The sequence below is a fragment of the Paroedura picta genome, chromosome 10 (genome assembly GCF_049243985.1).
Source record: "Paroedura picta isolate Pp20150507F chromosome 10, Ppicta_v3.0, whole genome shotgun sequence".
NCBI classification, from domain to species: domain Eukaryota; kingdom Metazoa; phylum Chordata; class Lepidosauria; order Squamata; family Gekkonidae; genus Paroedura; species Paroedura picta.
Window position 1 is genome coordinate 8,761,058 of NC_135378.1, and position 15,474 is coordinate 8,776,531.

At 52.2% G+C, this 15,474-nt stretch overlaps 1 protein-coding gene across 4 annotated transcripts in view; it reads left to right on the forward strand.

Annotated features, from left to right (window-relative positions):
- Nucleotides 1-15,474, forward strand: part of LOC143819112 (ras-related protein Rab-28-like) — a 92,542-nt gene that overhangs the window by 72,809 nt on the left and 4,259 nt on the right. For 3 of the 4 annotated variants that reach the window (XM_077300263.1, XM_077300262.1, XM_077300264.1), the window contains exons 5-6: nucleotides 1,842-1,945; nucleotides 2,856-2,933. In XM_077300263.1, the coding sequence (XP_077156378.1) occupies nucleotides 1,842-1,945; nucleotides 2,856-2,933 (182 nt within the window). Of the gene's footprint in view, nucleotides 1-1,841; nucleotides 1,946-2,855; nucleotides 2,934-3,825; nucleotides 7,217-15,474 lie in introns of those variants that run through there. The other variant, XM_077300261.1, reaches the window with a different exon arrangement.

Genomic DNA, 15,474 nt, shown 5'->3' on the forward strand with positions numbered 1-15,474 from the left:
GCTTCAGACAGCATGTCTGCTGCCTTACCACCCTGCACCACAAGAGGTTCAGTTCTGTGGCCAGAATGTCCAAGTACATCCGTTTCTTATTTGGGTAACCTTATGCGGAACTGCAGAAAGCACAAAAACAGACAGGTCACTTACCTGTAACTGGACCTTCTTTAGTGGTCATCTCTGTTGTTGCCTAACCTGCTCTACTGCTGGATCCTCTCTTTTTGCTTCTTTGAAGAAGCTAAATAGAGGATTCTGAAGTTGGGATGTTAACCTCTCCTCTTGACAAAGCTTACTCTTAGCAGGAAGGATGAGAGTGCCAATTTCTTGCCTGCTGTTAGAGAACTTGTCTCTGGGGCAATCTTGTCTCTGTGATCGTACAGATGACTGTGCAAAGAAATGTACCAGCTGCTCGATATTTTATGTTTAAAATGTGTCTAAGGAAATTTCCTTAGATACATATTTCTGTCTGTCTGCTTGTCTGTCAGGAAAACATATATAAGTATATACGTTATAGTAGTAATAGTAAATTTTATTGCAGTAGGTCATAGGTCATCGCAAGTTCAAAATATGCAATGCAATAAATAAAATAAATTCAAGACAATTGCAAAGCTGAGGTATAATTAATAAAAGGAGTTTAGTTGGGACTGTTTTATTATAAATTATTGTTTTAGAATTTGTATGTTTTATGACTGATGTTACTTGGCCTGAGCCAGTTTGGTGTAGTGGTTAGGAGTGCGGACTTCTAATCTGGCATGCCAGGTTCGATTCTGCGCTCCCCCACATGCTACCAGCTGGGTGACCTTGGGCTCGCCACGGCACTGATAAAGCTGTTCTGACCAAGCAGGAATATCAGGGCTCTCTCAGCCTCACCCACCCCACAGGGTGTCTGTTGTGGGGAGAGGAATGGGAAGGCGACTGTAAGCTGCTTTGAGCCTCCTTCGGGTAGGGAAAAGCGGCATATGAGAATCTTCTTCTTGTGGGGAAGAACAATAAAGTTTATTATTATTATTAAAAAAGAACAAGGGGGACAATTAAAATCCAGCAACTAATTAAGATTTTTACGAAAGATATACTTAAAGATAAGATAAAATATGACAGTTGTGGTGATGAGTCTGCTGATATAGTCCTAAGGTCCTCAGTACCAGAGGGGGGCTGCTGCTATTATTATTATTATTATTATTATTATTATTATTATTATTATTATTATTATTATTATTATTATATTTATATTTATATTTATATTTATATTTATATTTATATTTATATTTATATTTATATTTATATTTATATTTATATCCCGCCACTCCCTTGTGGCTCGTGGCGGGTAACAATATCACAATTTTATTTTCCCAATGTTGTAACACCAGTCTTTTAGCCATGGTGATTGCAGGGAGGGTCCATTTTCATTGGGTTAGGCTCCAAGAGATGGACAGGTGGTTTAAAAATACGTGAGCATGCTCAAAGGTCAATGAATGTTCTAACACAAAATGAATTTATTCCCAGAAAAAATTAATGACTTAACTGAAAGTCCGAATGCATCTAAGGAAATAACAACAATAGGCTGTTTTTCTTCCCTATGTTTTGTGATCTACAACCGAATTAAAGGGGATTGATCGGCTGTTTTAGCAAACAATTATCATATGGCTGAATTTGGATGTTGTGACACAGTTTACTAATTTAACAGAATTAACTTTTGCTTTATATTCCCACTGTTATGATGGTAGTTCATAGTCTGAGGAAGAGTGCTTGCACTCGAAAGCTCACGCCTTGAATAAATCTTTGTTGATCTTAAAGATACCACTGGATTCTGATTTTGTTGTTTTTCTTTCCGGTGAAACTTTCCACAGTTGATTTGGAGCATCTGCGAACGGTCAAGGCTGATCGGCACCATCGCTTCTGTCAGGAAAACCATTGCAGCAGCCATTTTGTGTCCGCCAAGACAGGTGACTCTGTAAGTCAATGTGAAGAATGTTAAGCGCTCTTTACACTTACCGCACCAATCCCCAGAGCGGAGTGAAAAGAAACTAAACTATGGGCAATGCTTTTGCGAGCTCACAGGTGTTTAACATGATGCTTTTCAAAAACTCTGTAGGGGTTTTGGGCATGCCTTTAAAGAGCCATTCTGCTGCATGCATCATGCTGGTTATCGTTGTATGCAAGAGTATCTTCTGCATTTATTTCTTTAGAGTCCCATTGGAAGTCCAGAACATTAGCCCTTTTTCCACCTTGTAATTCAGTTGCTTTAGAACAGGGGTCCCCAACTGTTTGGACTAGGGATATGCACTTCGGCTTGGCCCCCTCGGCGATCACCGAAGCCTGAGGCGGCGCATAGAAGGCCAGCGCCAGTGGCTTCGGTGATGGCCGAGGTGGCCAAGCCGAAGCGCACATCCCTGGTTGACCCTGTGGGGCACCATTGGAGTTTTGACGCAGAGTGATGAGTGCCGCCACAAAACAGATGCCACAAAACGGCTGCTTCGGGGGCAGAGCCAGCGACACATATCTGCCCCAGCTGACTCCAGGCACACTGGGGATGCCAAAGCAACATTTTGAAAAATCTGCTCAGCCAATCAGAAGCCTTCCAGGGCAGAAACTCGACCTCCTTTCTAAAAACACTTGGTGAGCTCCAGAAAGGGTGTTGGCGGGGGCCAAGGTGCCCAGCCCTGTTGTAAAATACTGCTGTGCTTACTGGCATGAAATTTACCAATGGAGTCCTTCAGAGATTTTTTTTTTTGCACAGGTGATATCCCCCCCCCCCCCCCCCCAAATCTCACTGTTTATAGTTCAGGAAATGTTTACTGTATTTGAAGTAACTTCAGGATGTCTGTTTCTAATCACTTAAGCCTTTTCTTTTTTTAAAAAAGGTCTTCCTGTGTTTTCAAAGAATTGCTGCCGACATCCTTGACGTCAAATTAAACAGAGCGGAAATAGAGCAATCACAGGTGATCCTCCTGAGCTTGTGGCTGTTGCCAGCTGATTTATTTAAAGCCATCAATAATAATTGGTTTTACTGTGTGGTGTGGCTGCTTTGGGCAATGTGTGATTTGCATACTGAAACAAAATGTACACTTGCAATCATACAATTAAGCTTTTAGCTTTAATTTCCCCCCAAAGTTCTTGCACATCAGTAGGGACCTACAGCTCCCTGGTATATTTGTTGCCTTCTGTGCTTTTTGTTTTGTTGGAAGCAATGGCTTCCCAGGCCATATCTGAAGATGCCGTTGGGAAACTCTTTGGGGTTCATTCCCCTTATCAGGGAGCTGATGAGAATTTTGCACTTTGCTGACAGAGCAGTATTTCAGACCTCATTTAAACTGTCAACTGGTAAGTTGCTGAATGTCTGGGAAGAACAAGAAAAGTTTGCTTCCCCCCTCCCCCCCCCCGCCCCCATCACAGAGTCCCCTACTAGTAAAGAGCTCCCAAATGCCAGGGCTGGGATGAGGCTTATCCTCCACCTCTGAGTGCAATACTTCCCTTTGTGTTCTTGCCTACTGTTCCTTATATGCACTGTGCCAAAGCAAGGAAGAGCCTTTGGAATCACAGAATCATAGTGTTAGAAGGGGCCACACAGGCCACCTAGTCCTGCTCCCTGCTCAATGCAGGATCAGCCTACAGCACCAATGATAATTATCTGTCCAACTGCTGCTTAGAGACCACCAGTGAGGGGGAGCTCACCACCTCCTTAGGCAGCCCATTCCACTGCTGAACTACTCTGATTGTGAACAAATGTTTTCCTGATATCTAGAAGAAGAGTTGGTTCTTATATCCCTCTTTTCTCTACCTGAAGGAGGCTCAAAGCGGCTTACATTTGCCTTCCCTTTCCTCTCCCCACAGCAGACCCCCTGTGAGGGAGGTGAGGCTGAGAGAGCCCTGAGATTCCTGCTCGGTCAGAACAGTGCTGTGGCAAGTGGGCTGCATGCAGAGCAGCGCAAAATCTAACCCAGCTCACCAGATTAGAAGTCAGCTCTCCTAACCACTACACCAAGCTACCTTTTGTGATCCAGATGTAGAACTCTGCACTTTTCCTTATTGAGTTGCATTGTGTTCTCATTTGCCCCCTTTCACTGCATGTTCTGTTCTCATTGAACTCTTATCTCTATCTTCTGGGGTGTTCACTACTCCTCCCAATTTGGTGTCATCTGCCAATAGTAGTCCCTCCACCACCTCATCCAGATCATTGATAAAAATGTTGAAAAGTACTAGACTTGGTCCTGAGCCCTGTGGCACCCCCTGCTCAACTCCAATCTGATGAAACACAATTGACAACTACTCTTTGGGTACGATTTTCTAACTAGGTCCCTATCCAGTCTGCAGTCCTCCTGCTTACCCTTCAGAACATCATGGGGGACTTAGTCAAAAGCCTGACTGAAATCCAGTCTTCGTAGCTTCTGTGCAGTCCTGCAGCCCTGCTGTGGAGAAATTCTTACAAGCTTCTAGAGTTCTCTCACCGCAAAGAGCACTCCCCCGATCAATCCAGATTGGAGGTTTCTCTCCAAAACTGTCACGTGATTGGGAGAGGTGAGCAATTTTCCCACATTGTTCTCTTTGCTATATCTGGGAGAGGATCTGTTCTTCTAGAGCTCCTGTTCTCACAAGCCAGCTTTCACAATGTTATCCTTTATTTTTATCCCCTAGCCTAGAGTTGGAATCCTAGAGTTGGAAGGGACCTCCAAGGTCATCTAGTCAACCCCCCTGCAGAATGCAGGAAATGCCTCCTCCTGAACTGTAGAGGATGGCTCTGTTTAAGTGGCCCGGTCTGGTCAACAGGCAGTCTGACTATCTGTGCTTCACAGCGGTTATGATGTGAGCAAGGATCTCCGGGAGCGGGGTGCAATTTCAGCGTGATGCTGGCCAGCAACTAGAATCATAAGGCTGGAAGGGGCCCCATAGGCCATCTAATCTGACCCCTTGCTCAATGCGGGGCCAGCCTAATCCCTGATGAGTGTTTGTTAGATGCTGCTTGAAGACTGACAGTCAGGGGGAGCTCCCTAGGCAGCTGATATCATTGCTGAACTAACCTTTCCCCTTAATACCCAGCTGGTACTTCATATAATATCGCCCCATTCTTGCCACTCCCTTCCTCCCTCCTGACAGCCTTTCCAGTCCTTCAAGAGGGCAGTCTTGCCACCCTATGGCATTGCAGGCACAAGCGTCTCATTTCAAGGGGCGTGTGTATAATCATAGGCCACTAGTGTCACTCCCGTTTCATGGTGCAGCAGTGGCACACGGGGCAGTGGAGAGTGCTGTTCCGATGAGATGCTGGTTGGGTGCCACATTGTGTGGCTGGATCCTTGTGCAGTTCTAGGGGCAGGGGAGGGAGCAAGGGTGAAGAGGACACATGGCCAGAGAAGAAATGGGTGACAGTTTCTATTGAACACAATCCAAGGAGCCTTGGTGCAGCATAGGTTATGGATCCAGCATCAGGTGACCTGCCTGTCACCCAGCGGCAGTAATCCCCCCCTCCCCCCAAGCTCTCCTGCTTGCAGGTGCAGCACAGGATGGCAAGCCCTGAGGTTCCACATGGGTGCAAGTTGCTGCACAGTTCCCTCGCCATCTGAAGGGGAGAGCTGGTTGACAGCCCCACACTGGTCCTTTTGGTTAATGTCCCAAGGCCAGAGACCTGTTACAGAGGCTCAAACAAGGTAAAGGTAGGCACGAAGGCTTAGCGTCCCCCCAAAATTTGATCTGGCCCTGTTCTCAAAGTGGCCACAAGACCATACAAGCAAACAAACTCAATTGCAGCACAAAACTGCGGAGTGCAAAAGACCAAGGGAGGGCAGGAAGATTAGCATCTTAGGACAGATGCAAATTTTCTGCCCCTCAGCATTTCTCCTGTTTTCTAATCCAGCTGATTCCATTTTGCATAATAAATACCTGGGCATCCCAACTAGTTTCTCTGTACCTCCCCTCCCACTGGGAGACTGGGAGAGAAAGACTCAGGGATTTTCATTTCTACTTGTATCCGAAAAAAAGAAGCTTTTACACTGGAAAGTTCATTTCCCAACAGTCGTGTTGGTCCCTGAAGGACAACTGACTCAAATCCAGTTGATCTGTAAGAGAAGCTGAAGCTTTGTACAGATTTTCTAAATGGATCTAAATGTACCGTCAAGGCAATGCTCTGTTCATTGTGCTTGACATTCTTTTAAGGCTTCTAAATCATTTGTTAATCTTCTGCCATGCAGTACATGAGACATGGGTTCAGTAACCTCCCTGTTGTATACAAGAGAGGATTTGAACCAGGATTTTCCTAGCTGCTGAAGGTAGCATGTTGGGTCTGCTGTATTGAGCTTACTGTTGTTCTTCTGCAAAGATCTTCCTAGGATTGAGCTTCTGATGACACCATGAGGCCGGGAAGCCTGTGAGTGATGGTGCTTGCTTCCCTGATAACAGAATATGATGTCAGTAAGAACTCAAAGAAGAACATGAGCAGCTCATAGACCGTTTATGCACTGGGAACTTCACTGCCCCAGCTCCTGCACAGGAATACAAATCGGGGGCGGATGAGGTACACCAAGCCAAATGCTCCCCCATGTGGGTGCAGGAACAGGTGGGGCAACCTGCCACAACTAAAACTCTAGCCGGCAGCACGGCATGAAACCTCCAGTGCATAAACGGTCATAGACCCCTCCTACCATCTGTGTCCATTACCACTTTGGTTTAATACATACCAAGGTTATCTTCAACTAAAATATTTATATAGTGGGAGAACCTGTAAAAGTTTCTGTGTTTTTCTTTAAAAGAAAATTAGGGCATGATCCAGACCAGCTCCACAGGTTTCACTGAGACTTGATTAAAGTCTGTGGGATTTCGGCACTCAGACTGGATCATGCCTCTGATGTGATTTCATTTTGCCCATTATGCTGAATTAGAAGAAGGGGGGAAAAATGGTCATACACATCTACAAAATATTAGCTGTATATCTGAAGTGCATTAAAACATGTGCATGTTTCACATATTGGGAACACCATTTGCCAAGGATGGTGTAATGTGACACTGATTTAGCTGGCAATAGGTGCTTAAATTAATGAATGGGGGCTTAAATTATTGAATTATAAATTTATTTATTTATATTTATAATCAGATATATGACTGCCCCTCTCGCCCAGTCATCTTGGGGTGGTGTGCATCACATTAAAACAACATTGTTAAAAACTATTAAATTCTAACACTACGTCCGTATCCTGCACCTCCAGGCCTCTCCCACATTGCCCCCCCCATGTTGATTGCCATCAGGGGTAGTCAAACTGTGGCCCTCCAGATGTCCATGGACTACAACTGCCATGAGCCCCTGCCAGCGAATGCTGGCAGTGGCTCATGGGAATTGTAGTCCATGGACATCTGGAGGGCCACAGTTGGACTACCCCTGGTCTAGATGCTACAAGGGAGAGGGTTGGGGGGAGGGGTGTTTTTAGATGTTCCTGGCGGCCTGGCCTCAACCATATGGCTAGTGGAAGAGCTCCATTTTGCAGGCCATGCAGAACTGGGTAGGTTCTGACAGGGCCTGGAAGCTCATTCCACCAGGCAGGAGCCAGAAGCGAGAAGGCCAGCCGCACCTCTTGTGGGCCAGGGACCACTAGCGTGCTGGAACTGACTGAGCGCAACACTCTTTGGGGAACATATTTAGAGAAGTGATTCCTCAGGTATGCCGGGTCCAGACCACAAATTAAAGGTCAAAGCCAGCATCTTGAACCTAATTTGTTATTCTACTGAGAGCCAATGCAGCTGCCTGAGCACAAGGTGTGTGTGAGCCCTCCAAAGTGAGGACTCTGGTAGAAAGTATAAAGGAAGGCCCATGAAGAGCGAGTTACAGAAGTCCAGTCTAGAGGTGTCTGTTGCATGAATGACTGGGGCTGAGTGAACTAGAGAGGAAGGCATCAGGTGTCACCCCTGGATTCCTGGTAGTCTGTGCAACAGTAAGTTGCACGCCATCCAGGCTAGGTAGACATACTTTGTCCACTGGTCCCTTCCTACCCAGCCACAGGACCTCTGAGCCAGCCAAAATTAAGCGCTTGGATTTCAGCTGGGAAGATTTCAGAACATGGTTAACTCATTTTCCCATTAAGCTGAAGCAAATAGACCTGCCTGCTGAATTCTGGAGGGGGAAATCAACTGATTATATGAGGCGTCTGAGCAAGAGAGTAACAGCAGAATCTCCACCAAAGTTTTTGAGGGTCACTTCCAGAAAACGCGTACAGAGGCCAAATTTGAAATAAAATGAAAGGATTAGTTAGCAAGAATGTCCAGGTATCTGATGCCCCAGTAATTAAGGGAGATGGCTGAAGTAGGGAGGACTTAATTAAGGGAAAGAATGACCACAGGTGTGAGAAAAGTATCAAAGAAAAGGGCAAGCTCCCAGGTGCCACGATCCCATAAATAAGCCTTATTAATAAGGTGAGGGAAAGGGCAGTGGGAAAAGCCCCTCAAGGTAACAATAATGTTGTTCTGCATACCCCAGGGTCCCCGTGGAGGAACCTTTCTCAACTTTTTTAATGGGTGAGAAACCCTTGAAACGTTCTTCAGAAGTGGTGTAATCATGCAGAATATGGTTGGACAGCATAGCCGTGTACATGCCCCCCCCCAGGGCCCCTCCAGGCTCATCGGCCATTCTGGGAACGAGGGGGGGGGAGGTTATGACCATATATGGTCATATCAGCTAATAAATGTCTAACAAATTAAATATATATATTTTAAAAATTAACACCCAGCCATTCCGGAAGCCCTTCCAGGGCCACCAAGAAACCCCAGAGCAGGGGTAGTCAAACTGCGGCCCTCCAGATGTCCATGGACTACAATTCCCAGGAGCCCCCTGCCAGCATTCGCTGGCAGGGGCTTCTGGTGTCGGGAACCCGCTTGCTAACTGAAAAAACAGGGTGCCCCTTTGAAGAAAACGTCACGCCAGGCCGGGTGAACGATACAACAGGAACAAGCTTTATTTCAGCAACGTGGAGTCCGCTGGTATGGAGTAAGAGCTTCCACCGAACTCCAGGTGGAAGCTCCCTTTTATACAAAACCCACCTCCTTTGGCTGTATTGCCCCACCCAGTACTTGCGGAGGGAACATGCTGATACAATCATGACTCATGCACATATGCGAGGTTTTCCGGGGTTCCTGATGGCCCATTTTCCTGGAACAAAGGGCCATCTCCGGGCCCTTGTCAAAAGGTGGAGGGGGACATTGAGGTTCTTTAGCGGCCATTGCCACCTCAACGATCGGGTGGGGCGCCCAGCTGCCGGCTTGCCTATGATCACCATGCCCTACCTCCGTGATCGCGGGCGCCTCTGATGGCGGGGTTCGGTCCCGTTCCCAAGCCACCAAGGACCGAACCACGACATTCTGCCCCCCCAAAGGTCCATTCTCCAACCCCCCGGGACGGCCAGGATACCGCTTGTGGAAACGTTCAGTGAGTCGGGGCGCAAGGACGTCCGCTGCCCAGACCCATTCCCGGTCCCCCAAAGCGAAGTCCTTCCATTCCACGAGGTACTGCAACTTCCCCCTGTGGAGTCTAGAGTCCAGGATATCCGCCACCTCGTGGTGCTCCCCCCCCGGCAGGACCTCGGGCGCTGGCGGGGAAAACACGGGGTGCCAAACGTCACCGTCCGGAGTTTTTTTTAGAAGGCTCACGTGAAAGACGGGATGGATGTGCCGGAGGTTCTTGGGGAGCTTGAGCTTGACCGAAACTTCGTTGATCGGGGCCAAGACCTCGAAAGGCCCCAAAAACCGAGGGCCTAGCTTCTTGCTGGGCAAATTCAACCGTAGGTTCCGGGTGGAAAGGTAAACTCGATCCCCCGGTCGGATCTCCTCAGCTGGTCGTCTCTTCCGGTCGGCGTCCTCTTTCTGCGCTGCCTTGACTTTGTGGAGCTGCTCCTGCAGCGACTTCCAGCAGCTCCCGGCACGCTTCCCCCACTCGCGAAGGTCGGCCGATTCCCGGGCGGGGACCTCTCCAAGCTCCGGGAAGTGTCTCAGGTCTGTCCCGTAGACGACGGCAAAAGGCGACATCTCCGTGCTGCTGTGGTCTGCGTTGTTGTACGCGAACTCGGCCAGGGGGAGCAGGGGCACCCAGGTGTCTTGATGATAGGAACCGAAACACCGCAAGTACTGCTCCAGTACTTGATTAACCCGCTCGGTCTGCCCGTCCGTCTGGGGGTGGTAAGCGGAGCTCAGCCCTTGCTCGATGTCTAACAGGCGCAGGAAAGCTTGCCAAAACCGGGACACGAATTGTGAGCCCCGATCGGAAATCACCTTGTCCGGCAGCCCGTGCAGTCGGAACACGTGATCCAGGAACATCCGAGCCAACTGTGAAGCACTGGGGACACTGGCGCAAGGAATGAAATGGGCCTGTTTGGAAAATAGATCTACCACCACCCAGATCACCGTTTTCCCCTTGCTGGGAGGCAAGTCTGTTATAAAGTCCATGGAGATCACTGACCACGGCCGGGTCGGGACCTCGAGCGGGTGCAGCAGACCTTTCGGCTTGCCAACCCCCGGCTTGCAGGTCAGGCAGACAGGACAACCACTGACGTAAGCTTTTGTGTCCCGCCGCAGACTGGGCCACCAAAACCGCCGCCGGGCCAACTTCCAGGATTTTACGAAACCGAAGTGCCCGGCGGTCTTAGCATCGTGGCAGAGGCTGAGGGCTTCCCGTCGTAGCCCTTCCGGGACGTAGACAGCCTCCCCCCTCCGCCAGAGACCGGAGTCCAAAATCAAAGAGTCCCGGAGCTCAGCCAGCTCCTCGTCTGTCCCGTAGGCTGCCACTAGGCGGTCTCGGAGCGGGGCGGTCGCCGGGTCGGGCTCCCATTCCTCCCTGGCCCGACGCCTAGTGACGACCCCCCGTCCCAGCTGCTCCTCACCAAACACGGACCTGGTGCAGGGAGCGTACCCCTCCCCATAATGCGGCAGACGGGAGAGGGCGTCCGCGAGGAAATTCTCTTTGCCGGGGATGTGACCAAGCTTGAAATTGTACCGCGAAAAGAACTCCGCCCACCTCATCTGCTTGGCGTTCAGGGATCGCGGTTGCCGGAGCGCCTCCAGATTCTTGTGATCTGTCCAGACCTCAAACGGCTCCTCTGTTTCCTCCAGCCAATGCCGCCATTCGGTGAGGGCGAACTTAATCGCAAACGCCTCCTTCTCCCAGGTAGACCAGTTCCGCTCCGTTTCGGCGAATTTTCGTGAGAGGTAGGCCGCCGGCCTCAGCTGTCCCGCCTTGTCTCGCTGCAGGAGAACCGCCCCGGCTGCTGCGTCGCTGGCGTCGACTTGTACCACCATCGGCTGGGTTGGGTCGACGTGCAGTAGCGTGGGCTCAGACGCGAAAGCTTGCTTGAGGGCCAGGAACGCTGCCTCCGATTTCTCATTCCAGCCGAGCGCTGCGCTGGGCCGCGTGGCGCGAGGACCTCTCCCCTTGGTACCTAGCAAGTCCGTGAGGGGAGCCACTACGGAGGAGTATCTGGGGATGAAGCCTCTAAAAAAGTTAGCAAACCCCAGGAAGCTTTGTAGCTGTTTCCGGGTGCGGGGCCTTTCCCAGGCCAGCACCGCCTGCACCTTCTCGGGGTCCATAGCTATGCCCTGGGCTGAGATGCGGTAGCCCAAATAGTCCAGGGAGGGACGGTGGAATTCGCACTTAGCCAGCTTCACGTATAGGTGGTTTGCCAGCAGGCGCTTTAACACCTCCCTCACCAGGGTCACGTGCTCTTGGGGATCTTGGCTGTAGATCAGGACGTCATCCAAATAAACCACCACCCCCTGAAACAGAAGGTCCTGCAACACCTCATTAATTAGACTCATGAAAACCCCAGGTGCCCCGCTTAAACCGAACGGCATCACTTTAAATTCGAATTGTCCCAATTGACAGTTAAACGCTGTTTTCCACTCATCCCCCTCCCGGATGCGTACCCGGTAGTACGCCTCCCTTAGGTCCAGCTTAGTGAACAGAGTCCCTTTGCCCAGCCGGGCCAGCAAATCCGGGATCAGCGGGAGGGGGTAAGCGTTCCCCGCTGCGATGGCGTTGAGGCCCCGGTAGTCCTGGCACAGCCGTCGGGACCCATCCTTTTTCCGGACGAACAAGACTGGAGCTCCCATGGGACTGGAAGCGGGCCGGATGAAACCTCGGGCCAGATTTTTACCCAAAAACTCCCGGAGGTCCTTGAGCTCACCCTCACTCATCTTGTAGATGCGCCCTTTGGGTAGTACCGCCCCCTCTGGGATGTTGATAGCGCAGTCCGTGCGGCGGTGTGGGGGTAGCTCGTCCGCTTCCCGCTCGCTGAAAACGGCTGCGAGGTCTCGGTACTCTGGCGGGACCTCGGGCTCTGGTTTCTCCTGCTGCGCCGCCGCCGCTCCCCTGGGACGCGCCGCCGTCCTCTTGTGGCTGGAATTCTCGTGGGGGACCCGATGCCGTGCACCCACCGTCAAGTCGAACTTCAGGGTCCCCGCCCGCCAGTCCACCACGGGGTTGTGTTCCTTCAGCCAATCCAGGCCCAACACCGCCCGATATCCCGCTACGGGGACCTGGATCAGCCACCGCAGCTCTTGGTGGTCCCCTATGTGGATGGCGATAGGACCCACCTCCTCCCCGAAAGGTCCCCCCTGAATCGGGCTGCCGTCCATCTGGACGAAAACCAGGGGAACCTTCCGAATGCGCTTCGGTAGCCCCAAAGCCCGGGCTATCTGGGGGTGGACCATGCTGTGGTCGCATCCAGAGTCCAAAAGAGCCTCCCCCACCCAACTTAGTCCGTTCTCCGGGTTCCGGAGCTCTAAAATTACCACGTTCGGAGGTCGCGCCTCATGCTGTAGGGATTTTCCCTCGCACCGCGGGACCTGCTGCCCGGCGCCGTCTACAGCAGGTCCTGGCCGTTTCCCGTCGCCTGGGCGCTTCCCGGTTCGTTGCGGAGGTCCTCCGCCCGGCGTGCCTGCTGGGGGCGTGTCGCACCTCCCCCCTGGGAGAGCCCGCGGTCCTCCCCCCCTTGCCGTTGGCACGCTGCTGCGAAATGTCCTGACCCCCCGCATTTCAGGCACAGACCTTCCCGGCGTCTCCTTTCCCGCTCGGGGTTCGGGGGTCGTTTGGGGCGAGAGTTGTCGGGGCCCGGTCTCGGCGCCTCGGCTGACCCGCCTTTGGCCTCCCGGGGGGGTGCGGCGGCCCAACCCAGGCTGGCTTCCAGCTTGGCGACCACAAAACACCACCCCTCCAGTGTAGACAGATCTTCTTCCGTCCCCTTGATCACGGCCCATTCCCTGAGCTTCGGGTTAAGGCCCTCCCGGAAGTACTCGATTTGGGTCTCCTCGTTCCAGGAGAACACCTTGCCTGCTTCCCTCCGGAAAATGTCTATATAGTCCATAACCCCCCTAGTACCCTGTCGAAGTCCCTTGATCCGACTCTTTGCCTTGTCCTCAGCCTGGGGGTCCTGGAATCGTCGGCGGAGCGCGACCACGAAGTCCTGCAGGTCCCGAGTTGCCGGGTCGCCGCGCTCGGCCAACCCTAGGTACCACTGACCCGCCTTGCCCTGGAGACACGAGGCCACCCCCCAGACCAAGTCCTCGGAGTCCTCATACCGGTCTCCATACCTCCGGGCATGCGTCAGCGCGTGGAGGAGGAACTGCGGGAGGTCGTCCGGCGTCCCGTCGAAACGCGCCTTAAGCTCTGGGGGGGAACGTTTTGGAGAGTAGTCCGACCCCCTCCGGATCCGGGATTCTCGGCGTCCGCCGTCTCGTCCTGCTCCGCTCCACCGGCTACCAACTTGCCCAACAACGCCGTGCCGCTCCCTGCCTTGCACGTCGCTCCTGCGTTGGTCCGGCTCTCGCCGCCCCGTCGGCTCCCCCGCTCCCCCGAGATCCTCTGCTATCTCGCCTCTCCGCTGGCCGTCTCGCCTACTCGGGACTGAAAACTGCTCCGGGTCGGGGTCCGGGGCCCGCTCACCAGTCCCGGGCTCGTCCTCGTCGCTGGAGACGTCCTCACTCGACGCGATCCCCTCCGCCGTTGTATTACCAGTCCCTCCGGGCCCGGCCCGAGCTTGCTCACGGGCTTCAGCTGCCTGCAAGCGCCTGGCCAAGTCCGCCATGGCCCGCCGCAGGTCCTCTAGGGATTCCTCAGGTCCTACCGGGCGAAGCGCCTGCCTCAGCTGGGTGTCCCAGGTTGGGGCCAACCCCCCAGACCTCGGCGCGCTCCCCGCCGTGCTTGGGAAACCCATGGCCCGGCGCCTTCCCTTGGCCGCCGCTGCCGAGGGTCTCGGGGTCCCGGACAGCTGCTCCTGGCCCCCCGATTTTCGGAGGAAATCTCCCGGGGACATTAAACTCATGTTCCCGGGGTTCGTGGGGGTCGAGACCGCCCCGTTGCTTGAAAACGCCATCTCTGGATCCGTCCCGATAAGCGCTCGGATGCGATGCCGACCCTGGAGTTCGGTGGGAAGCTCTTACGATGTCGGGAACCCGCTTGCTAACTGAAAAAACAGGGTGCCCCTTTGAAGAAAACGTCACGCCAGGCCGGGTGAACGATACAACAGGAACAAGCTTTATTTCAGCAACGTGGAGTCCGCTGGTATGGAGTAAGAGCTTCCACCGAACTCCAGGTGGAAGCTCCCTTTTATACAAAACCCACCTCCTTTGGCTGTATTGCCCCACCCAGTACTTGCGGAGGGAACATGCTGATACAATCATGACTCATGCACATATGCGAGGTTTTCCGGGGTTCCTGATGGCCCATTTTCCTGGAACAAAGGGCCATCTCCGGGCCCTTGTCAAAAGGTGGAGGGGGACATTGAGGTTCTTTAGCGGCCATTGCCACCTCAACGATCGGGTGGGGCGCCCAGCTGCCGGCTTGCCTATGATCACCATGCCCTACCTCCGTGATCGCGGGCGCCTCTGATGGCGGGGTTCGGTCCCGTTCCCAAGCCACCAAGGACCGAACCACGACATCTGGGAATCGTAGTCCATGGACATCTGGAGGGCCGCAGCTTGACTACCCCTGCTCCAGAGATTCATAAAACCCTGGTTGAGAAAGCCTGCTGTGGAGGGATGTATCATGCATCTAGATCAGGGGTAGTCAAACTGCGGCCCTCCAGATGTCCATGGACTACAATTCCCATGAGCCCCTGCCAGCGAATGCTGGCCAGGGATCATGGGAATTGTAGTCCATGGACATCTGGAGGGCCGCAGTTTGACTACCCCTGATCTAGAGCATGAGCAAACTGACGTGACTTAATACATTTCTTGCCAAGCAATGCTTTGCTAATGAGAAGGAGGCCATGTTGCCCCAAATGTGGTTTGTGAGCAACCTCCCCCTTCGCCCATGGAGGAGGGATCCGGGCCCTAAACAATAGAACAATGTTTGAGTCCAGTGGCGCCATTAAGACGAACAAAGTTTAATTCTGAGTAGAAACTTTCAGGTGTGTTCACACTGCTTGAGCTGCCGTACCGTACCCAGAATTCAATCTTCTTGGACTTAAAGGTGCCCCTGAAACTTTATTCAGTGGCTTCAGTCCTACATAGCTGCCCAACAGA